Source organism: Aotus nancymaae, unplaced genomic scaffold (genome assembly GCF_030222135.1).
Source record: "Aotus nancymaae isolate 86718 unplaced genomic scaffold, 86718_ANA_hifiasm-v0.15.2.pri h1tg000002l, whole genome shotgun sequence".
NCBI lineage: Eukaryota > Metazoa > Chordata > Mammalia > Primates > Aotidae > Aotus > Aotus nancymaae.
This window is the reverse complement of record NW_026988413.1, coordinates 22,931,216-22,957,027: the sequence shown is the minus strand read 5'-3', so window position 1 is coordinate 22,957,027 and position 25,812 is coordinate 22,931,216. Positions and strand designations below refer to the sequence as shown.

General features: G+C 37.4%; 1 protein-coding gene across 1 annotated transcript in view; it reads left to right on the top strand.

Moving 5' to 3' along the window:
• LRGUK (leucine rich repeats and guanylate kinase domain containing) overlaps positions 1-25,812 on the top strand; it is a 128,098-nt gene that overhangs the window by 12,853 nt on the left and 89,433 nt on the right. Inside the window, exons 4-7 of the mRNA XM_021673856.2 lie at positions 3,362-3,462; positions 8,123-8,204; positions 17,492-17,616; positions 22,500-22,643. Coding sequence (XP_021529531.2) covers positions 3,362-3,462; positions 8,123-8,204; positions 17,492-17,616; positions 22,500-22,643 — 452 coding nt within the window. The remainder of the gene's footprint in view (positions 1-3,361; positions 3,463-8,122; positions 8,205-17,491; positions 17,617-22,499; positions 22,644-25,812) is intronic.

The following is a 25,812-nucleotide window of genomic DNA, read 5'->3' as shown; positions in this document are numbered from 1 at the left end:
TTTTTCCTTTTAAGAGATCGATTATTCCTTCTTCAATACTCCCTGAATATTTAATGATTTCTTTTCCTCTGTTAGTTACTCAGTGTAGATGAATTAGTCTGTTTTTTTCTTTAATGGATTTTCTTTATTTTGCTTTTGCATTTTATTACATTCTTTATTTTGCATTTTAAAAATCTTATTTAAACTTTTAATTTAAAAAAAAATTTTTTTTGAGACAGAGGCTCAGTCTGTCACCCAGGCTGGAGTGCAGTGGCACAATCACAGCTCACTGCAACCTCCACCTCCCAGGTTCAGGTGATTCTCTTGCCTCAGCCTCTGGAGTAGCTGGGATTTCAAGTGCACACCACCACACCTGGCTAATTTTTTATATTTTTAGTAGAGACAGGGTTTTGCCATGTTTGCCAGGCTGGTTTTGAACTCCTGACCTCAAGTGATCTGCCTGCTCCAGCCTCCCAAAGTACTGGGATTACAGGCATGAGCCACATCGCCCAGCCATGTTATTTTGTTTTTGAGACAGGGTCTTGCTCCGTCACTGAGGCTGGAGTGCAGTGGTCTTTCATGGCTCACCGCGGCCTTGACATCTTGGGCTCAATAGATTCTCCCACCTCAGCCTCCTGAGTAGCTAGGACTACAGACATGCCACCATGCCTAATTTTTTATATTTATTGTAGACATGGAGTTTCGCCATGTTGCCCAGGCTGGTCTCGAACTCCTGGGCTCAAGCAATCTGCCTGCCTTGGCCTCCCAAAGTGCTGAGATTACAGGTGTGAGCCACTGTGCCCGGGCCTACATTTTGTATTTTAAATCTTTTAGCTCTTTTATCCTTGTTATTGAGCACCAGGGATTCACAAATACACATTTTTCATTCTTTTTTTTGCTGTCTTCATTTAGTTGATCCTTTCACCTCTAACTCCACCATTTGTATTTCGATGTAATATATTTGTTATGACAGCTTGTTCACATTTAACGAAATTAGTCCTACCATTGTCAAATTTTCTTCAAAGCTTAATCCTTGTTCCTAATTTTCTGATCTTATTTGAAGTTGACAGTGTACAGTTTTTTCTTTAAATTTCTAAGGAAGTAAGCAAATCATTACTTCTGACCTGCTTTCTTCACCGATAATCTTTCTGCTTGCTTCTTTTGCCTGCCTTTTTAATGACATATAAATGTTGCTGATATGTCTTCTCTGTTTAATTTTGTTTTTTCCCCTCTTCTAAGACTCTAATAATTAAAGTCCACTTTCTAATGATTAAGAAATATTCTAGCCTGTTTTCATTCTTAAAATGCTACTGTTTTTGAAATTATTTTCTAGTTTTCTAAAGCTTTATTATGGAAATTACAAATATGTACACAAATAGAATATTGGAATGACTATTTGGGTTCAACAATGATCACCCCATCTATACCTCCCTGCCCCCCTTCCCCAGGGTTATTTTAAAGCAAATCTCAGATGATTATCATCGGAAGGCCTTTTCTAGCGTTTCTGGCAGGAGCACTTGGCCTACTCCACACCTCTGAGGTTGTTTTCATGGGTTGGGTGGGAAATTGCTGAGAGGTGGGAGGCCTTGCCAATGCTCAGTGCTGACAACAAACAGGAGCAGGGAGCCCACAGTTATGCTCCAATCGCTCCTTTTCAGCCGGATCAGTCCTCATTAACCTTGGACAGCGCATTTCATTAGTTCATCAACTATTGAAAGCCTCCTGTGTGTAAGGTACAGCATATTTTTCTTTTTGTGATGACAGCCTCACTGGTATCCTGCTATAGGCCAAACTTCAGACTGCATCCGAATCACCTGGGGTTCCTGATAACACAGATTTCTGGGCCCCACTCTTGGGGTTTCTGATTTGGTAGGTTTGGGGAGGGGCCTAGGAATTTGCATTTCAAATAAGCCCCTGGATGAGGCTGATGGCGCTGGTCCCGGACCACACGCCGAGAACCAGAGTTGGAGACACGAGGAGCTCCTGCCCTCTGGTGGGCAAGGTGGTCACTGCACTGATGGGGACAACAGGCCAGCTCAAGTTAAAGGTCCCAGGAACTTTTTCGTGTCTTGATATGAAAACACTGGTTATCTACAGTATATGAAATCACCGTCTCTTTGTCTCTAGCCAAGCACTAGCTGCTGCTTCTGCTTCAAGAAGGATCTCCATTTACCTGCCCACAGAAAGATCATCTTTCAGGAGGGTCTGGGATCCCATGGAAATTAGTAGAGTTAAGACCGCTACTGACAGACATGTAGCTGAGCTCAGCGTCGACATATAGATACCAGTTGGAAAGCAATTACAATTTCTCCTTAGGTTTCCTCGAAGAGTTCTTCCTGGATTTTCTGATTCATTTCCACCAAAGTGTTAATGTCTCAAAGTATTGTCTCTCCTAGAACTATTTACGTTTAGTAAGGAAGGGCATGGTTTTGTCCAGAGAATAACATAGAAATTGGAGGGAAATTTCTGGCTTCAGTGACTCTTGAGAAGGGAAGATACCAGGAGACCCCTTACACAGCGTGTCCCACCCACCTCAGGGCAGGGCTCCAGCTGCTGCAACCTGGCTTCCTTCTCCAGGTCTGCATATGTCTGTGCCACCTGGAGAACGGTAGATGCACTTTGCTTGGCTTTGGATGAGGAGGCTCCATTCTCCCTCTAGAGGCCATCCCCCAGGGGGCTGTAATAGCACATACTGTGATTAGAATGAAGAGAGAGAGGGAAATGCTAGTATTGTTGCCATTTTCAGGTGGAGAAAGGACTTACTGGTAGAGATTAGGGCTGTAACCCTTCCCGATTCCTTCCCTAATTCATTCTTATACCTCTATGTCTGCTATAAATTCACAAAGAAAGGTAAAACAATAGTTCATATTTTTTTTATCTTTTATATGTAATTTCATTAGCGGTATCCTTTATTAGCACAGTAGTCCCTTACTTAGTATTCAAGATTCAAAGTCTGTGCTTGGGATAAATGCAAAACTCAGACGTATGTTTGATCCAATCCGGAGTCAAAAGCAAATAACAGCAATGAGTTACATCACTTCAGATACTTAATGCGATCTAGTGCTAAGTCCAACTGAAACAAAATTTAATTTGCAACAAAGAGGCCGTGGACAGTGGTTACTTGGCTGCCCCCCAAATAGGGGAGATGGGTTGGCCACCCCCCTGGGGAAGAGGATTAAATCATTGACTCATCGAGAGTTTTCCACATTTTTTTGTATGTTTCACATACTCCTGATTTTATTTCCTTCACTCATATGATTAATTAAGATGTCCTTGCAACTACTATAATTTTAAAGTATTCTGAGGTCATGTATGCTGTTTTTAGTACCTTTGTCTTGTTATTTTCCTGGTTCATCTTATTCTTTATCTGTTTTCCCCCCAGATTTATCTTGTGTGAGTTGTATGCCTTATCTCCTAGAACTTAATGCTTCTCAAAATAATTTGACGACATTCTTCAATTTCAAGCCACCCAAAAACCTCAAGGTAGACTTTATGAATATATTAATTATACATGTTAAGGGATTTGCAAAAGTGCATTAAATGAGCAAAATAGTACTCAAATAGAGAATTCAGAGAGAATAAGATACAGAGGTAAGTAATGTAAGTGTCAGAAATGAAATAAAAAAGAAGGTTTGCGTATCATTTATTTTGGAAAAGGGAGATGGTCTGTCAATGGATTGGCTTTTAGGAAGCTTTGTTCAAACCTAGTGTTCAAACCAAAGAACTTTGCTCTGGTCTTCTCTTTCCTTCATTTGAACAGTAGTTATTATTGCATTTTTTTTTTTAGTTATAGCAGAATACTTTTTTTTTTTTTTTTTTTGGAGATGGAGTTTCATTCTTGTCGCCCAGGTTAGAGTGCAATAGCTTGATCCCCACTCACTGCAACCTCCACCTCCTGGGTTCAAGCAATTCTCTTGCCTTAGCCTCCCGAGTAGCTGGGATTACAGGCACCCACCACCATGCCCGGCAATTTTTTTTTTTTTTTTGAATTTTTAAAAGAGATGGGGTTTTGCCATGTTGGCCAGGCTGGTCTCGAGCTCCTAGCCTCAAGTGATCCTCCTGCCTTGGTCTCCCAAAGTGCTGAGATTACAAGCATGAGCCACTACGCCTGGCAACAGAACAATTTTTAAAAAATATTACTTGGTACATTTTATTTATTTAAAGAAATGCATTGTATTGTGTATATTTGAAATGTACAGCATGATGTTATGGGACATAGAGCAGAAACACTTTATCTGAAAAATTTTGTATCTGAATAATCTGTAAAAATGTCCTAGGCTCAAAGTTTGCCCTTTAATTTATCCAACTTTATTTTTTAAGAAAATAATGTTTTCAGATCTCCATTCCTTCTCTGCACTTGCTTTTGCATTTCTGAAGCAGAAATAAACTACCTGTGAACAGTGGTGGATGGCATAGTTCGCTATGTGCTAGAGCAGTCTCTTGCTTAAATACATGCCCAGATCACCTGTGGTTCTTGAGAAAAGGGAATTCTGACCTGTTGGGTCTGGGGTAGGGCTTGAGCCTGTGATTGCTAAACACCTTCCAGATGACGTCATGCCACCGATCCACGGGTCATACTTAAGTAGCAAGGTCATAGAGAAGTGATTCCCACACTTTTCTGCATGTTGGTATCACCTGGGAGAGTTTTCCTACTGATGCCCAAATCCTACTGCAAGAGATTCTGATTTAAATAGTCCAAGGTAAGGAGGTAAGGCTTGGGTGTTGGACCTTTTTTTTTCTTTTTTTGGAGACAGGCTGGAGGGCTGGAGTGCAGTGGCGCAATCTTGTCTCACCACAACCTCAGCTTCTTGGGCTCAAGTGATCCTCTCACCTCAGCCTGAGTAGCTGGGACTACAGGCACGTGCCAAAACACTTGGCTAATTTTTTGGTATTTTTTTTGTAGAGATGGGATTTCACCATGTAGCCCAGGCTGATCTTGAACTCCTGGACTCAAATGATCCCCCTGCCTCAGCCTCCCAAAGTGCTAGGACTACAGGTGTGAGCCTCCGCACCTGTCCCAGACTTTTTAACAGACCATCAGGTGGATCTAATATGCTGACAAATTTAGAAACGATCACCCTGGGTTTTGTGATTAGTGTTGTTGTATTGGACTCAAAAATTAAAAGTTATTTTAAGAAATGGACATCAGCTATTACTAAAGTCTTATTTTATTTAAAAACCAAATGAACTTAAATTCAAAATATTCTATGGAGATTTGCACAAATATGAAAATCTGTTTGAAGTCAAGAAACAGACATTTCCTTATACTGATGAGAGACCTTAATTTTCAGTTTTTCTTCTATTTTATATCATTCTGTTTTTATCAATAGTGCATTTTTTTTTCACTTTGAAATTATAGTTTTTGCCAGGGTGACATTCCTTTGTGCAAATAAGTGCAAATAAGTACCAGGTGCCTATTGTACTCAGTGTGGGGCTGCATGGCCTTGAGGTTATCAGGAATTGAATTTGCAGAGCTGTTTTCATTCTCCTTTTTCTGTTTCATTCGCCTTGCCTGAAGCCACAGGCCAGTCATTCACGGTAACAGCAAGACCCCTACCCCAGGAAAAACTTTTTTGGAGTTTCTCCCTTTCACTTCCCTTCCTTGCACTCTTGCAGAAAGACCCCACAAACGAACAAAAACAAATCATAGACCCCATCTGTAAAGTTCTGAGCTCCTGGAGAATTACAAACAAATATATTGGTCATTTTAGAGAAGTGTGAACCAAGTGCCAGACTGCACCCCTGGGTGCTGGAAGCCACTGTGAGCTCTGTGTAGACCAGGGAAGGAATGATGACGGCCTCCCGGTGTTTGTTTTCTTCTTCTTTTTTTTAATGCAGTCTCACTCTTGTTGCCCAGGCAGAAGTGAAATGGCGAGATCTCAGCTCACTGCAACCTCCGCCTCCCAGGTTCAAGCAATTCTGCCTCAGCCTCTCGAGTAGCTGGGATTATAGGCGTGAGCCCACTACACCTGGCTAATTTTGTATTTTTAGTAGAGACAGGGTTTCAGCATGCTGCCCAGGCTGGTCTCGAACTCCTGACCTCAAGTGATCCACCACCCTTGGCCTGCCAAAGTGGTGGGATTACAGGTGTGAGCCGCCGCACCTAGCCTCAGGTGTTTTCAATGTATTATTTAATCCTCCCAATAAAGCTGTGGGGTAGGCGGTACTGTCCTGATACTGAAGCATGAAAGGTTAAGTAACTAACTTCACCTTTGCTGGGAAGTAGCAGAAGTGCGATTGAACCCACTGTCTGAGACCCCATAGACCACATCTTTCCAGTAAGTCAAGCTCGTGTACTATGCCCCACCCTCTTGAGAAGCTCCATTTCCTTTTCATTTAATATCTGCGAGTCTTGTACCACCAACCAGAGAGAACATGCATTTCCTAAAGCAGGGACTTATACATATACTCTTCTTTGTATTTATTAGAAGGCTTTTGCTCTTACTAGGTCAAAAATGTTAATTTGATTTGATGGCTACTTTTTCAAGCTCTACGTTCCAATGGGAGTCTGAACAAGGGCACAAACCCCTTTAAGGTGTCTTATGAAACCTGGTTGGGTGCAGTGGCTCAGGCCCATAATCCCAGCACTTTGGGAGGCTGATGTGGGTGGATCACTTGAGGTCAGGGGTTTGAGACCAGCCATGGTCAACATGGTGAAACCCTGTCTCTACTAAAAATACAAACTTTAGCCTGGCGTGGTGATAGGAGCCTATAGTCCCAGCTACTTGGGAGGCTGAGGCGAGAGAATTGCTTGAACTGGAAGGTGGAGGTTGCAGTGGGCCAAGAGTGAGCCACTGTACTCCAACCTGGGCAACAGAGCGAGACTCCATCCAAAAAAAAAAAAAGAAACTTAATAATATAGCTACATAGAGAGCATAGTTATTGGCATTTGCCCTGACTGAGATATAATTATACAGATGTCATGCTATGACACCAGAATGAAAGGTGTTGATGAAAAGTGTCAATGATAAGTAAGCCCATATCATAAGTTTATTTGTAGTTCATTACTATTCTGTAGAAGAAAAAGATGAATGTTAAACTCCATTTACATCATGCCAAACTGACCTATTCCATAGTATGAATTTTACATAGCTGCCATTTATATATGTATACATTTGGTGTTATGATTTTTTAAATAACACTTTTATTTGCACATTTCTATTTCTTCATGTGGTTTACTAATATTTTACTAAGTAGTTCTGTTGCTTGCTATATTGTAATTGACTTCATCACTTTTCTACTCTTGCCACTTGATTTTCTAAATTAGTTTTTAGCATTTACTATATAAAGTTTTTAGTACTTAAAGGGTTTAGTATTTAATATGTTGCTAGAATAATCTCAATAAATTTGGGGGAATGAAATTACTATTTTAAAGGTCATAGAAAAATAAGAATAGTGCTTATTATATAATTGCTTGATGGTTTTCCAGAAAATGGTTATTATGTACTCAGCAAATTATGAATGCAGTGGTTCCAAAACATGAGTTTTTCTTTCCTTAAAAATTTTTTTTAAATCTTTTGCCAGTAGGTGAATAATTAAAGTTATTGTCTTTTAGTCTTATATATTTGGCTGGGAACAACAGATGTAGCTGAAAATGCTTTCCTACAGTAGTCAATTTTGAGAAAGAAGGTAAAGTTGAAGAGGCCTTGCCTGGAGATGAATAAGAGAGACTATTCTGGCATTTAGAGAGTAGCATGGAACGATATATCGAAATAGAAATAGAAAAGGTGAAGGAATGAGAAACAAGCTATGCACGGAAAAGTGAATAGTTTACTGGGCAGTAGAGAAAATGAAATGGTTGTAGGTGAGGGTGAAATTCAGGTAAATCCTGAAGGAAGACCAAGAACATTTAAAATAGATGCTAAAAGTGGAGAGCGTGGCTGCAGGAATTGAAAGTGTTTAGGTTATTGGGAGGTTTCTGTGCACCGTGAAGAAGAGGACTTCTAGTATCCCTCAAAGTGGACAGAGAAAGATCCCAGTCAGAAGATGATTAAAGACAGATGACTCTTTTAGCCTTAGCGTACTTTCAGTAATGAATTCTACCTCTGCATTCAGAAATACCTTCTTCTTATGCAGTTAATTATTGTAGTAAATATGAAAAATGAGCTATTAATACAACATCTTCTTCTCTTTTTCTTGCCAGAAGGTGGATTTTTCCCACAACCAAATTTCTGAAATTTGTGATTTGTCGGCGTATCATGCTCTCACTAAACTAATTTTGGATGGTATCCTTTGAAAAGTGAAGGGGAAAAATTTAAAAATAGTATAAGAATTAAAGGCTATATATTCAAGAATTGTATTAGATTACATGGACTAGTACCAGATAAGCAATTTAATAGAGATGTGACTCATTTAAATGACTACGAATTGATGTTCACAAAATGAGGATAGATATTTTATTTAACAAGAAATGAAACTGTGAGTCAAAGCTTGCCAAGAGTATCTTACCCCTGAAAAGCTAAGTAAGATAGTAATTCTTCTGATAAATGTAGGCTTATTCTTATTCTAGAACCAGAGAAGAAGTTCTGTTTTAATTAACTCCTTTCTCAGTCAGGTGCATTGGCTCACACCTAGCACTTGGGGATGCTAAGGCAGGTGGATCACCTGTGGTCAGGAGTCCAAGACCAGCCTGGCCAACATGGCAAAAACCCTGCCTCTACTAAAAATACAAACATTAGCCAGGTGTGGTGGGGCATGCCTGTAATCCCAGTTACTTGGGAGGCTGAGACACAAGAACCACTTGAACCTGGGAGGCAGAGGTTGTAGTGAACCAAGATTGTACCACTGCACGTCAGCCTGGGTAATAGAGTGAGACTCTGTCTCAAGAAAAATTAAAAAATTAACTTCTTTCTTCAAATTTACTGTAACTTGTGTCCTATCTTATATAAATTCAGTATTTGAAAATCTAGATATGGTCATAAGGAAAATTAGTGATTATTTCTTTTACAAAAGAGTTCATGCTAAATTCCCTTTAAATAGTAAACCTTTCTAGTGTATTTTAAATATGGTTTCATTTAAAAAAACAAACAACTTTTAATTTGATTTGCAACATACCTATTTCATGAGCCAGGCTCCCATGCAAGCAAAGCATCTACTTTAAGTCAGTGAGCTCCAGCTTCTAGAGCTTAAGGGGCTAATTGGAGATCTGTGAGTTTAATGAGCTTGAATCTTCTTCACATCAGAGACTGATGATTTCTGGGTGGCAGGGAGCCAGTACCTTCTCTTTCTCAGTAAGTATCTTTCTATTCACCTGAGGATTTAAGGGGACATAATGGAGAATGAACTGATTGTTTTGGGTGCCTCATTCAGGGATGTGATAGCAGCTAGTACACACTACATTTGTGATAAGGCTGAGACGAGGGACCGCAGAGGATACATTTTCTTGAAGATATATTTTGTAAAAGGAAAATCCTTTATTCGTATATGATGGAAAGCTTAGAACATAGCACCACTCCCTTTAGAACCTGTGTGTGAAAACAAGCAATTAGTGGACATTTAGATGGTGCTTAAATGAGCAAGTTTTCCTGATTATAGCCTAACAGAGAAATCAGAAAGTGACCAAAATAACATGTTTTGATGGCAAACTAAAAGCATACCCATTAGCAGCATCTCTCTGTAGAACCTTCACTTCATGCTTAACTATCATGTATTTTGAGTTTGCAAAGAGATAGCCTGACAGTCCAGAAGCTATCTGGCTCAGACATCCATTTATCTCAGGCTGTGTAGAGTGCTACACAGGAAGACCACAGCAGTAGCATTGTCTGGAACTTCATAGAAATGCAGATTCTCGGGTTTCATTGCAGACCTAAGAAATCAGAATCTGCATTTTAATAAGACCCCCCAAAGCAATTTGAGTGCACATTAAAGCTTAAGAAACGCTGGTTGGTCTAGAAGCAAGCAGCCCCTAAACTCCTGCAAGCCAGAAAGCAGCAGTTAGGGTACCTTGAATGAGGATGGTGACATGACAGTCTGGAGTTTGTTATGGAGATCTCTTGTCTCCCAGAAAAACGTTCTATGTTTTGACATGGAATTGCCAAAGAAAACAACCCCACAGTATTTTGGACTCAAGATAGAGTTGAAAACATTTCTATCATGGGAGTCTTAATTTCTATATACATTTAGCTTTCCATGTAAAAACTAAAGTATTACGATTTTGTAAATATCAGGTATCACGAAGAAAGGAATAGGATTGCTTTTCTTGACATTAGATGTAGCAATTGAGTCTTATCACTAAAATATAAAAAGCTGTAATTATTACATCAAAACCGATTGAAGTTCACAACATGGGCATATACTTAGAGTGTAACATGGCACCATTTCTCACCTGTGTTTTAAAAAAATGCAAAAACAAACTGTCCTTCATCAACTATTAATGAAATAAACTACTTAGATCTCTTACAGTTTTGAAAAGATAGTAGGCGAGTTTTGAAACAGCATGAGATATACTTCTTTCTCTTTTGTTTAAGTATATCATATTGTGCATGATACAGGTAGTGAAGTTTTACAAGTTTTTCTGGACAGAACGCAAAAATATATCTGAGATGATTATAAATCAATCCCTTGGGGAGAAGAAAAATCACTAGATTATACTGATTTTTGAAAATATTAAAACAGTTTGATTTAAAAGAGAATTTTAAAACAACTTTTATGCAGCACAGTTGAAAACTTGGATGAAATGCAAAAATTCCTAGAAAAATATGATGCATGAGTTTGGAAATAGAAACCCTGAGTAGTCCTATAACTATAAAAGTAATTTACTATACATTAAAATAAGCTAAATTAAAATATTAAAAATATTCCTACCCAAAAAAAGCCTAGACCCAAAATTTTCAAGAAGAGACCTTCCAATAGTGAACAAATTCTTTCAAACACTAAAAACAGAAGACATGTTCTCAATTCATTTTAATGAGATTTCTTTGATATCTAAACTAGCCAAGGAGCAATAAGAGAAAGGAAAATGACAGGCTTGTCTCACTCATGATGTAGCTGTAAAAGTCCTAAACAAAATATTAGTAACTGAATCTGATAGTGTATTAAAAAGACCATGTATTAGCACCAAATTGAGTTTTTCTCAGGAATGTAAGGATAGTTTAATATTAGAAAATCTATAAACATCATTAACTTCATTAATAGATTAAGGGAAATCTTATGATCTAGAGATATAGAAACTCAACAGATACAGACAATTTAATATAATTCAGCTCTCATTCACAATAAAAATTCTCAGTAGTAGAGAATTTTCACAACTTCATAGAGAATGTCTACAAAAATATTTGAAACACACTTTATCCTAATTGGGGCCATGTTCTAAGCTTTCTCCTTTAAAATGAAGAACAAGTTAGGATGTCTGCCATTGCCTCTTCAACGCATCATTATTTTGGAGGTCTTAGCCAACACCATAAAGCAAGATAAAGAAATTAAAGGTGTAAAAGTCGGTAAGGAGAACATAAAAGTCATTCTTTGCAGATGACATGTTTATCTATAGAGAATATTAAAAACTTGCAATCAACTACTAGAAATAATAGAATTTTGAGAGTTCAACAATATGACTGGATCTGACTTCAATAAACAGAAATCCGTTGCATTTCTCTACACCAGAAACAAGCAATTAGGAAAGAAGTTTAAAGGGAAACCCATTTATAAGAACAACAAAAGCAAATCTTAGTAAAGATGAGTAAGACCTGTGGTTGTGGTGCGGGGGAAGCAAAAAGCTTTATTTAAGGATGTTGAAGACCTAACTAAAGAGAAATATATCCCATGTCCCTGGAGAAGATGGACAAAAAAAGGTGTGAAAAAGAATTTTCTGGAAAATAAATCAGAGAAGGCAAATAAACATATGAAGAGATATCAACCTCATTTGTATTCAGAGAAATGCAACTTAAGACCACATGAGATACTGTATTATATCCATTCAACTGACAAAATTTAAGAAATCTAAACATACCAAGTATTGGAGAACTTGTAGATCCAGAAGATCTTTTTATCTTGTTTGTGGGTATGAAATTAGTTCAACCACCATGGAAAACAATTTTATAGTGTCTTGTAAAGTTGAACATCCAAGTTCATTATGACCTAGTACTTTTATTCCTACACATGGAAAGTCTATCATACGTGTACCTGGAGCCTTATATTGAATGTTCATAGCAGTATTGCTTGTAATAGTAAAAAATTAAAACAGCCCAAACACACATTAATAAGAGAAAGTGTAAGTTATGGTGTAGTCACACAATAGCATATCAGACAGTATAGAAAATGAATGAAATATATCTACATGTGTGTAAGAATGAATCTTAACAAGTATAATTTAGACATAAAACTAAAGGAAGAAGGGAAGAGGAAAGAGACAACTGAGTATAGTTACTATCTCTGGGAAGGAGACACAGGGATTTGACAGGAGAGCTATGCACAGGTAGATTTAAGTCATTAATTTTCTACTGATTGGGCTTGGGGATGGGACGCTAGTTTCAAGCATGCTCATTATATTCTTAAAAGTCAATAAAATTAGGCAAACATAGGTCAATGGTGAATCAAGTATTAAACTTAACCCGGTTCTATGTAAAAATTTAAAAACCTGAAAATTCTAAATTAATTTCTTTGAAAATAATTATTTAAAATAAAAACAAATCAGTTGAGCTAGTAATACTGACGGTGTAATTGTAGTAGATTATATTAGTATCTCAGAATGAATTGTTAACTATAAGGTATCAATTTTTTATCTTACGTTATTATATCTTTCCATATGTGGATAATTGATGATTAATTGACCATCATCCTAAATTGTAATACAATAAATTTTGCTGAAGTTAAGTAAATATATTTATTCTCAAGAAAGAGTACAGCTTATTCTTTACCTATAAATATTGACTAGTTGTTGATTAGAATTCATTTTATGATGATAGAATAAATAGAATTTAAAAATTCATAGAAATTTAATTCCAGACAGGATTTTAGGGGTCATCTCATGCTAATCACTATTTTATTTTATGGAAGAAGAACCTGCGACTCCAGAAGGGTCAATAACTTGCCCCAGATTATTTGGTAAATGGTTAAACTGAGACTTCTGAATTCCACTGTTTTTCACATGTTGCAATTCATTGAGTAATTACAACTTTTGTCACAGAGGCATTTAAACTGTATGCGTGTTTCATTTCTTGGAGAGATTCACTCCTATAGTGAAGAGCATTTTTCACTGGTAAGGTGATATAGATCTTTCAGGATTGGTTTTGATTAAAGCCATCATTGCAGCTCTCTCCACTAAGAGAACTGTGATGGATTTCCTACTATTTCTCAGTAACTGTTTTCTATACACCCGAACCATATTTTATGATTGTAGACAAATGAATAAGAGCGAATACTGAACTAGTGAATAATTCATGTCAAGCATTCTGAACTGCTGACGGCATTGTCAAAATGTAAAAATAGATTGTTGGGCTTTTCCCCAGTTGTAAAGTTATGCTTCAGTGCCACAGGGTCCCTTCATTCAGTTTCTCCAAGGATCTACGATTTCACTTTAAAAGATTTATTCACAGAATCATAAAAGTTTAGAGCTGGAATTCAGTATGATGATTTTGAGTTCTTTTGAGTTTCTGTCTACCGATAGCGGTCTTTTAAAATTAAAATATGCCTAAGAGGATTAACCCAGTAAGCGAATTCATTGTAATGATTAGTGATTTATCAGATTATGATTCTTCTTATCAGGAAGTCCTAAGACCTATGAAAGAACACGAATAACATTAGGAGGAAGGGCAAGTAACATTTTGTGAAGGTTCTTAAGAGAACGAGAGATTGGGGAGATAAAGATACTGAAGACCATCTATGAACTCAAAGCTCTCTATGGCCCAGGCCTGCATGTGGACTGTTGGCAGAGCCTCCTGGCACACATGAGGTGACTGTGGGAGGAAGTAGGGAAAAAAACTGTTGTGTTGCTGTAGTAAGTTCTCTTTACTCAGGAGCCTGATTAATTTAGAGTGCCTGAAATTCCTTGAAATTTAAAGGAGAGTGAAAAGCTAAGATATAGGAGGACACAATTTTTCTGGAATGAGCATATTTCTCAACAGAGATGTTCAGGCAACTCCTGCTCCTTAGCCCCAGTGCTGTTAGTGATGACAACAGTACCTGCAGAAACCATGGCTGTGATTGCAGTGAGGCATCTGAATTCCTCCTCTTTTCTGTCCTTGCAGTGCTAATTTCAGAAAACGTGAATAGCTGTGGGAGTCCAAGCTGGAGAGTAAGCAGGAGGTACCAAGGGAACTGTGGTTAGCCTCTAATGTCTTAGAAAATTACTGCAGACACAATAAACAAGCTTTCCTTGTTTATTTCTGACATCTCTTGATGATTTCAGGATTCCTGTTTTCTAGTTTTATGATCCTTGCCTGCTTCCCATGAGAATACTTCCTGAGCCAGATACCCACAAGCCCTGATTTTATTCTGCCATGATTCAGAGTATCTTCATCTTGGTTGAGGGACAGCTACCAGGATACTCTAGTACTCCTAAAATAGGACTTAAATGTGATTTCTGTCTCTGCTAAACTGAGACAGATGCCCATTCAAAGTTTTCCTTGTATAGTTTTTGTTGCCAAAGATTGCCTGCTCCAAGGGTATTTTATTTCATCCATAACTATGTGAGATAGTTTAATCTCCTGTTTCCTATATTTCACATTCATCTTTTGTTACAAACTTTATCTACAAAGATCTGGTCTTTGTTCTAGTTCTAGAATAATTATTTAAACAGCCCAAAGAAAATGGAACCAGAAAAGATAGTATTTGTAAATGCAAACATCTATTTGTAGGGCTATTCTGGCAGGAAGCTTTATGGAAACAGATTTGAAAATGCATATTGACCACAAACAGAGCTATACTTCAGTCCAAGGACTGAAACTGAAACCGTTGAGGAAAACCTGAGAATTTCTGGTACATTTTATATTTTTGTTTAGTTTCCTTATTTACCTCTTTCTCTGGCCTAGGTATTTTCAGGCTGAATCCCAGCCTTGAACTTTCCATTTCTATGCTATTGGGCAAGAGGTAGAAGTCTAGAGGTAGAGGACATGCTTCTTTGGCCTCATGTGATATAATTTGGTAATGCTATCAGTGCCTTATAATTGTGAGGTGATTTATGGTTTGTCGCTCATTCACACCCATTTTCTAATTTTTTTTCCCATGACCTAACTTTCGGCCTTAATGGCCACCTGATATTATCCCCACTTTAAATGAAAAATCTGCCGAGTAGTAGAGTTGGGATAATTGCAAATAATTATGGAGGCAAAATGTTTTTGTGATATTTGTGACTTCTTCCTTCTTTTTTTAAAAAATTATTTGTTTCTCTGATTAACGAAAGGAGATAGCTGGAGATTAGAAGTTGGCTAGGAGAGGCTTTGAGGAAGAAATGGTTTTATCTAGAATATATACTAAGAAGTGGAATGGCTGTAACATATTTACAGTTATGCTAGATATTACAATTTTGTAATTGCCTCTAAAGTGACTATATCATAATGAACTCTCTCAGTAGCATAAAAGTATCTGTTATTTAAAACCTTTTACTTTAAAATGTTTGCCAAGCTGATGGGTAAAGAATGGCATCTTATCTTAATTTGCATTCTCCTGACTACAGGTGAGACAGAATGTCTTTTCATATGTTTATTAGCCACTTAGATTCACTCTTTTGGAAATTGCCTGGGCATATTAGTTGTCCATTTTTTACTGGGTCATCTTTTTTCTATTGATTTATTGTCATTTTTAATGTATTCTAGGTAGTAATCTTTTATCTGTTAATATATATCGTTAACATGTTCTCCTAGCCTATCATTTTCACTTCTTTGTGTATTTAAAAAGTAAGAGTCAGAAAATAAATAGTAAGAAAATGAGTGTCAAATATGTCAAAAAAATACTTAAGATATCGATTTAATGTGAAGGTTAAAAAAAAATAAGAAAAAAAGTGGGATTTAGAGTTAAGTCCTGAAGAATGGGTATGGTTTAGAAAGGAGTAGGAGAAAGAACGTTCTTGGTGCATTCCAGAGCTATTGAGAGGACTGACCTGGTAGAAATAGGGAATTCTCATTGGATGATAATGTGGATGAAACTGGATAAATAAGTTTTGCTTATAGGGAAGGCTCTTAAATGGCAGAGTGAGGAATTTGGAATTCTTCCTATGAGGATTTTTTAATTGAAACATGATAATCAATATTTAAAAAAATTAATCTGCGTACAGTGTGTAGAGTGACTTTAGGGCAGGAAGTAATGGGTATTAGTGTAATTTCTGATGTTAAAGGTGAGTTAAGTTGGCAGAGGAGTGAATAAAAAGGAAAGAAATAATTGAAGAGATATTTTAAGGCAAAACAATGCCAGGTCTTGGTGATTGATTGGATGCCCTGCAGATCATGAGTGGCTGAGAAATGGAGATGTCATGGGTTACTCGAGAGAGAAAACTGAGCTTTGATGGGGAAATGACATTAAATCCCGGAAACTGGTCAAAGAGATTGAGAACAGAGAGAGCTGAACAGAATTGATGACTTTGAGATTGTAGTGTTAGGTGACTACAAGATGGAACACAGAAGATAAGCTAAAATTTTTACAATAAATGGAAACTTAACAGATGGAGAAAGTAAGGCAGAGTTCAAGCCTCTTTTATTTTAAAGGGAGAATAGAGGTCCGTGTAGACAGAAAGAAAGGGCTGCTGTTCCTTTTTATAACAGGGCATTGGTCTTTGGACCACCCATTTGTTACAGATGACATCTCCAAGGCTCTCACCCTAGTTATGAAGATGATGATGCCTGGTACATATTGCCTCTGCAGGGCGATCGGGTAGTCAGAAGTTCTGCCTGTGGAAACGCACATGAGTTTCTCATGGAGACTTAACTGATCAAGGGAAAACACTCCCAACAAGGCAGCTATGGGCCACTGTGATTTTTCTTTCCATACCTATTATATGCATCCAATGCAACCCAGCACACTCAAAAGCTATGCCTTTTTGGCCGGGCGCGGTGGCTCAAGCCTGTAATCCCAGCACTTTGGGAGGCCGAGGCGGGTGGATCACGAGGTCGAGAGATCGAGACCATCCTGGTCAACATTGTGAAACCCCGTCTCTATTAATACAAAAAAATTAGCTGGGCATGGTGGCGCGTGCCTGTAATCCCAGCTACTCAGGAGGCTGAGGCAGGAGAATTGCCTGAACCCAGGAGGCGGAGGTTGCGGTGAGCCGAGATCGCGCCATTGCACTCCAGCCTGGGTAACAAGAGCGAGACTCCGTCTCAAAAAAAAAAAAAAAAAAAAAAAAAAAAAGAAAAAAAAAAAGAAAAAAAAAAAAGAAAAGCTATGCCTTTTTAACATAAAAATTGTATAAAACATGGCATGTTCTGTATGAAAAACTGTATTTCAGGATTAATATTCATCCTATATTGGGCATATAATCGTTCTTTAAGCTGTGGTCTGCTTTGTCTAGTGATGTTTAAACACTGATTCTTTTTTTCTTTCAAATGCTTTTAATAACATTTTCCTTAAATGTAGTCATGGTGTGTAGGCAATAAGATAGAAGAAATCAGTGGACTAGAAATGTGCAACAATCTAACTCACCTTAGTTTGGCCAACAACAAGATCACGAAAATCAATGGCTTAAATACATTACCAATCAAGATACTTTGTCTGGTGAGTCTAACAAAATGCCTTTCTGTATAGAAGTAGTAGTTAATGCTTTTAGTAACTATATGAATTATGACTACTTAGGATTCAAATATCTAAAGAGCTAATTCCTTCATGAAATGTTATTGTCTTCAGTTTTGTTTGCTCCTTTCTTTACCATTTGCATGTGTGTGTGTGTGTGTGTGTGTGTGTGTGTGAGAGAGAGAGAGAGAGAGAGAGAGAGAATGAGAGAGAAGGCAGTATTTCATGCTCAGGTAAAATGATTTTCTAATTTGTTACCAAATTCAATATTTTAAATGATTGGCTTTTTTATACTGGGAAAGAAAGGTATACTTTTAGCATGTATTTAAAAATATTTTTTATAATATCTTATTGGTTAAAATAACATTTAAGCAGACTTAAGCATAATATTTATGGCTGTTAACACTTAAAACTACTTTCAAATGAACCACAAGATGTTTTCTGGGCACTGAATTTTGACAGTCCTTTCATTTTAACATGTTAGTTAGTTAGTCTTCCACTCTAGAAAATAAAAAATACGCTAAAAATAAATAAACAATTCCAATCAGAAAGTTTAAATTTGATTACTTTTTCCCACAGAGAGCACTCTTTTGAAGCTATGTGACCTGCTGTGTGGCTACAACTCAGCTTACAGAAATTCAGCAGGATTCTAACAGTCCCAAAGATATACACAATATTTTTGAAATAACTGTATGGCTTCGTAACTTGGGGGTCTACAGTACTGGCTGTGGAATATCCAGGATTCTTTCTTTTCCTTCCTCCTACTTCTTACCCTCTTGGATGGCTTTGCTGTTCTTCATTACATCTATCATGGGGGTTGGCGGGTAGGATTTCAAGCCATGAGGCTTGTAGCTTGTAAATATCTTACATGGACTATCCCACAGGGGGTTGTTGAAACTGTTGCCTGAAATGACATCTTGGGCCAGGCACTGCAACTCATGCCTGTAATCTCAGCACTTTGGGAGGCTGAGGTGGGAGGATCACTTGACTCCAGGAGTTTGAGACCAGCCTGGGCCACATAGCCAGACCCTGTCTCTACAAAAAATAAAAAATAAGCTGGGTATGGTAGTGCAAGCCTGTAGTCCCAGCTACTTAGGAGGCTGAGGTGGGAGAATCACTTGGGCCTAAGAGGTCAAGGCTGCAGTGAGTCATGATCACGTCACTGCACTGCAGCTTGGGCAACAGAGTGAGAGCCTGCCTCAAAAAAAAATGAAATGACATCTTGGATTGTCTGCTGATTTTTGACATATACAATATATTATTCCCGTCTTGTTTAACCATAGATCACCAAAGACTGGCTATGTGTTAATTTTTCTTTCCCTTAGGTTAGAGCTCGAAGTGCTTTCTTAAAAGTCTTCCATTACTGCAGTGAGTTAGGCCCAGGACTGAGGATGAACCTGAGGGTTTAATAATTTTCCTGACCTTTCATGTTTTCCGCCTATGAAGGCACATGAGCAAAACATAAATGAAAATGAATTTGATAAATTAGATTGAAAATGTTTAAGTTAGAAAAGAAGTCACATTTAAAAATTATGACAGTCTGAAGGCTTTTTAGCAGCATGTGTGATTATTTTGTGGTTTGTTAGAATCTTATTCTTTTCTTTACCTATCGTCTCTGTATTGGTGTTCCCATTCATTTAAAATGGAGCATGATAAACAGAAAAAGATATAGGGGTGTGCTTAAGGAAATGAGAATAAACTCATTCTTAAGAATAATAATACATAGCATTTTCATCCTAAGAGTGTATTTCAATTACAAAATAAGTAATCCATATTGACAGTTCTGTCTCAAGTAGCTTTTAGAAAAAGGATAGAATAGGCTGGGCGCGGTGGCTCATGCCTGTAATCCCAGCACTTTGGGAGGACAAGGAGGGTGGATCATGAGGTCAGGAGACAGAGACCATCCTGGCCAACATGGTAAAACCCCGTCTCTACTAAAATACAAAAAAATTAGCTGAGTATGGTGGCACGCACCTTTAGTCCCAGCTACTCAGGAGGTTGAGGCAGGGGAATCACTTGAACCCAGGTAGTGGAGGATGCCGTGAGCTGAGATCATGCCACTGCATTACAGCCTGGGTGACAGAATAGGACTGTCTCAAAAAAAAAAAAAAAAAAAAAGTAAAAGGATAGAATACTTTTATTTTCTTAGATTTGATGGATTGTTCCCAATCTCTGTCCTCATCACCCAAGATAAACTAGAATACACAGAATATACTATCATTCATTTTTCTTAATTTTTTGAGAATAGAAAGGTTTTCTCTTCCAAAATTTAATAAAATCTATAAAATTTGTTTCAACAGTTTTTAATGCTTTTATTTTTAATTCATAGAATCAGGAAACCAGTAGCTTTAGTTACAATTGAAAATAATTTACATTACAATTTAGAGAAAGAAGAACAAGTCACCATACAAATCAACTGTTAATTCTCGATCATCAACTTTTATGATAAATATAAGGGGAAAATGTGGTTCACTCATGGGCTGTACTGTCGCCCAGCTTCTTAGCAAGTAGTGACAATGCATTCCAAACTTTAAAATTTATTTTGTCACAGTATATGCCACTTGCTTTTATCTTTCAAAATTGGTAGGTTAAGAATGTCTCTAATTTCATTTTTTTAAGAAAATGGCTTTATTCTAAAAGTCTTTTCCCCATTCATCATAAACAAGCAGAAAGAACTGTTTGTGCGGAAGCTGGATGTCCACTTTTAGGAGTGATGCATTGGTTTTTCAGCATTGGAGAAAGGGTTTAACTAGATAGCTTTCAATTCAGAAATTCTGTGCTTCTGATTTTTTTTCAATTCTGGTTTCTTTTATGACCATAGGCTATCTAATTAAACTTTTCTATGCCTCCCTCTTCTCACGTCATCTACCACTTTGAAAACCATTAGAGACACTGTAAGAAGAATTACAACCTAACTACCGCACCTAAAGTACTTCCAAGTTCTTTGGGAAGAAGTGTATTAAGAAGAATTACAGTCTGTCTGCCACATCTGAAGCATTTCAGAGTTCTTTAGGAAGAGATGTATTATATATAAATTTGATATGTGGGGATATTTTGAATAGGCTATTGGGGTCTTGTTGCAATATGTTAAATTAATATGGATATGATATTTAGTGTAGTTTTTTCTCTCCCATTTCCATTGTACTTTATATAACTTTTTTGAACTCTGGACAGAAGGAAATTTGACTTTACTTTGGCAAATGGATTATGGGTATTTTTTTAGGATATTTTTCAAGTGTATGTAAAAATAAAAGGAATAGTATGATAAACCCTTTTGTGCTATCGCACAGCTTTGTAGATTATCAACCTTTATTAACATGTTTTTAAAAGCCATAGAATTATACTACTGAACATAAATCTTGCTCATTATTGAAATGAAATTTTATTTTAAAAATAGGATGAAAATCAGCTGTTGCTATCAAATGTACCAGGAAACATGCACCAGGGAAAATATAGAGGGAAGAGAATTATTTTCAGTCTTATTTGTTGTCATGGGTATATGGAGATTGAGGAAGAAGACAACATTTCAGTATTAAATCTTTGTTTTATTCTCATTGTCGAGGAAGATGCTTCTGTGTGAATTATTGAATAACTTGGTTTGGTTATCTACTGTTGCATAACAAGCCACCCTAGTTGTAGTGACTTGGAGAAATAACTATTGAATTAACTAAGAATTCTACAATCTGAGCCAGGCTTAGCTGGGACGTTCTTCCACTGGGCTTGCTGCATTTAGCTGGCATATTGGTTAGGGGGTTGGCTCAGTTGAGAGGCTGGGATGGCTGGGTTTTTCTCTCAATTTAGTGTCAGGGTGTCTCCCTTTGTGACATTTCCTTTCCCCTATAGCCTCTCCACAGGTTCTCTCCAACAGATTATCTACAGTTCTTATGTGGTAGCTCAGTACTTCTGAGACACAAAAGCAGAAGCTGCCAGGCCTTCTTAAGTCTTAGGCTTAGAACTGGCACACTTCTGCCATATTCTTTGGTGAAGCTAAGTCATAGGTCCAGCCTAGGTTTAAGAGGAGGGGACTGTGGCCAGGCGCGGTGGCTCACATCTGTAATCCCAGCACTTTGGGAGGTCAAGGTCGGTGGATCACTTGAGGTCAGGAGTTTAAGACCACCCTTGCCAACGTGGTGAGACCCCATCTCTACTAAAAATACAAAAATTAGCCAGACATGGTGGCACGCGCCTGTAGTCCAAGCTACTTGGGAGGCTGAGGCAGGAGAATCACTTGGACCTGGGAGACAGAGGTTGCAGTGAGCTGAGATTGTGCCACTGTACTCCAGCCTGGGCGACAGAGCCAGACTCCTTCTCAAAAAAAAAAAAAAAAAAATTGGAGGAAACTGCACAAGGGCAGGAATAACTGGAGGCACAGCTCAGTGGAGAAAACTAAGGTAACAGACTACTACCACCCTCACCACATGAGTGATTATATTTAGATGTTTCTGAAAACAAAATGTATGTGGGGATTATAATAGTCAAGTGGCTTCTTGTGATCATGATGAAAGAATTCTATTAAATTTATTAAATTTATATTTCTAATGATATGTCTGGCATTATGCTGTCATTACGCTTCAGGTGTGCAATGTTAAAATCTTATATTACCTGCCTTTTTCTTTCTTACTGATTTGAATAGTCATCTTGCTTTAACTTTAATGAAGATATTATATACTGAATTTTCCAGCTTCTTTCTGGGATATGTGTATGTGTTTAGAGAGGTGAATGATAGAAATGAGATGAGGGGAAGGACAAGAACGCCTTCGTGATTTTTTTAAAAAGAGAATTGGGTCAGCATCCAAAATGGAAACTTGTCATTACAACTTTTCCTGTGAGAGGTCTTTGAGACATTAAATATATTTTGTCTATTTTAGAGCAATAACCAGATTGAGATGATCACAGGTTTGGAGAATCTGAAAGTCCTACAGAACGTGGATCTGTCCCACAATCAGATAAGTAGCCTCCGAGGCTTAGAGAATCACAACCTCCTGGAAGTAATCAACCTCGAGGATAATAAGGTAGTGCTGAACTCACATGTCTTGGTTTCAGTGTCGACATAAGAGAACGTTATTTAGCACAGACACTCCATTTTTGGTTTCTCAAGGGCGGTCACATTCAATGCCAGCTTGTATTGTTCTAGCAAAATTCCTAGAGTAGTTGCAGGATTGTTTTTAAAAAAAATACTTAAAATCTCAATTTTTGAAAATATGATGCTTCCTAATTACATGTCTAAGGTTTAAACTGCAACCATGTGTGGACGATTTTCTAAAGTATATATGTTCATGCAAAATTTTGTATAGAAAGATGGTATTAGGAATGTCTGGCATATCAGAGCAACGAGGTTGGACATACAAGAATAGCCATAGGCTGGTGTTGCCCCATGTCTGCCATTTAAAGAAAAGTCGATAGAGGAAGTACTGGGGAGATGTTGGTCAAAGGGTACAACATTCCGGTTAGAGAAGGAATTTGTTCCAGAGATCTATTGTATAACATGGCAAGTATAGTTAATAAAAATATATTTTATTTTTGAAAAATGTTGAGAGAGTAGATTTTAAACATTTTCACCATAAAAATGATTATTTTGTCAGGTAACTCATGTGTTAAAGAGCTAGATTTAGCCATCCCACAATGTAACATGATGATTTGATGAGTTTCAAATCATTGTGTTGTATAAAACAAATAACATATAATTTTATCTGTCAATTTAAAAAAATTTTTTTAAAAATGCAAATACCCTAGGAAAGGCTGAAAGGCTTAAACCCTCACAAATAAAGAGAAAAGGCATGGGAAGGGGGTTGTTATATACCAATCTGCATGATGGATTGGGGACTGAGTTTATTCAAATTTTCATGTCTGGCTTAATAATTCACCTTATTTCAAAAATCACAGACACTGACTTTCACTCTTAATTATATTTTATTTTTAATAAAGCATTTGTGCTTCTAATCATGGGGTATTACTTTGGTAACTTTAGCTGACTTCTTACACCGTAAGGTCTACAAAGTTATTTTATTTATATCAAATACTGTGTCACATTTTTGGGAGAAAGCTTTTATAAGGAAGTTGAATGTTTATTTCTTCTTGAAAATGAAAAGTTGGGATGACCCTGAGAGGGACAGTTGGTGCCAGCTCAAGTGAGCTGGGTGCTGTGGGAACCTTGCAGGGTTCTACTGTGATGGTGCTTGTAGGTTTTGTGTGACGAACCTTTTTCCAACAAATTTCCCTCATCTGTTAGGTTGCTAAGAATCAAGAAAAGTCACCTCAAAACCTAAAATGCAATAAAAAAAGAAAGAAAAAAAAATAGATCTATCATATCTATTCATATGATATCATATGAATAGATTTATTAATACTAAATCATCATTGCACTTTAAAAAATAAATTATCTATGGGTAGTGTCATATAGTTTTGGGTTTAATTTTCTAATATTTTATTTAAAAGTTATTCCAAATTTGTTGATGGATTATCTGTAGTTTTATTTTTTTAGCTTTTATTTTATTTTTGTGGGTACATAGAAGGTGTATGTATTTATGGGGTACATGAGATGTTTTGATACAGGCATGCAATGTGAAGTAAGCACATAGTAAAGAATGGGGTATCCATTCCCTCAAGCATGTATCCATTGAGTTGAAAACAATTCAATTGCACTCTTTATTTTAAAATGCAGTTATTATTGACAATAGTCACCCTGTTGTGCTATCAAATAGTAGGCCTTATTCATGCTTTCTAAGTATTTTTTGTACCCATTAACCATTCCCACCTACCCCCCACCCACCTATCCTTCCCAGCCTCTGCTAACCATCCTTCTACTCTCTATACCCATAGTTCAATTGCTTTGATTTTTAGATCCCACAAATAAATGAGAACATGAGAAAAAAAGAAGAATCAAGAAAAGTCAGTCATTGATCCTGGGAACAGATGAGTTTTCAATCACAGGCAAAACTGTTCATCTTCATTCTCCTTGACTTGTATATTACATTGTTTTGGCAACTTCTCCAATTGATTTTAGTGGACAACCTTTGTTCTCTGTGCCGCATGTCTTAGGAAGTCTGCACAAGCTCCGTTTCATGTGGTTTTAGTGTCCTTTACATGCATTTGTCATTGAAGACTGATGTTTAGAAAATTTCTCACTTAAAATGGTTCTCACATATATACAGGGGCTGATGAAAAGGTGGAAAGCACTCATTAAATCTCAACTCAATGCGTCTCAGGATTTAGGAAAAAAATTAACAGTAATGATAATAATAACAATTCAGGTCATAAAATAATCTAGAGATATTTGTTGAGTACTTATGCACCAGGCAGTTTCGTAAGCCCTTTATCTCATTTAATCCTCATTATATTATTATTATTGTCATTTTACAGATGAAGAAACTGGGACAGAGAGAGGTTAAGTAACTTGCCCAAAGTCACGTATCCAGCAAATAGCAGAGCCAAGATGCAAATAGAAAATGGTTTATCTCTGATTTCAATGTTCTTAACCTCTGCGGGGTGATACAGTACATGCAATGCTAATGGGCCTCCCTTCTGAAAGGGCCTGTTATAATGCCCCAATACAGTGCTTTCTCAGCAAAGTATCACATGAGCCACATCTGTGAGCCACAGATGTAATGTAAAATTCTCCAGTAACCACAGTAAAAAGGTGCAAAGAAATAGACAAAATTGGCCCGGCACAGTGTCTCACGCCTGTAATCCCGGCACTTTGGGAGGCTGAGGCAGGTGGATCATGAGGTCAAGAGATGAGACCATCCTGGCCAATGTGTTGAATCCCTGTCTCTACTAAAAATACAAAAATTAGGCAGGCATGGTGGCACGCGCCTGTAATCCCAGTTATTTGAGAGGCTGAGGTGGAAGAATTGCTTGAACCTGGGAGGTGGAGGTTGCAGTGAGCCAAGATTGCACCACTGCACTCCCCGCTAGTGACAAAGCGAGACTCCATCTCAAAAAAAAAGAAACAGGTGAAATTAATTTTAATAATACATTTTACTTAACCCAGTAGATCCAAAATGTTGTCATTTCAACATGTAATCTATGTACAAATATATTGATGAGATATTTAACCTTGTATTGTTTCTTACTAAGTTTCTGACATCTGGTGTGTATTTTACACTTAAAGTATGTCTCAATTCACCCTGGCCATGTTTTAAGTGCTTGGCAGCTGCATGTGGCTGGTAATTACTATATGGG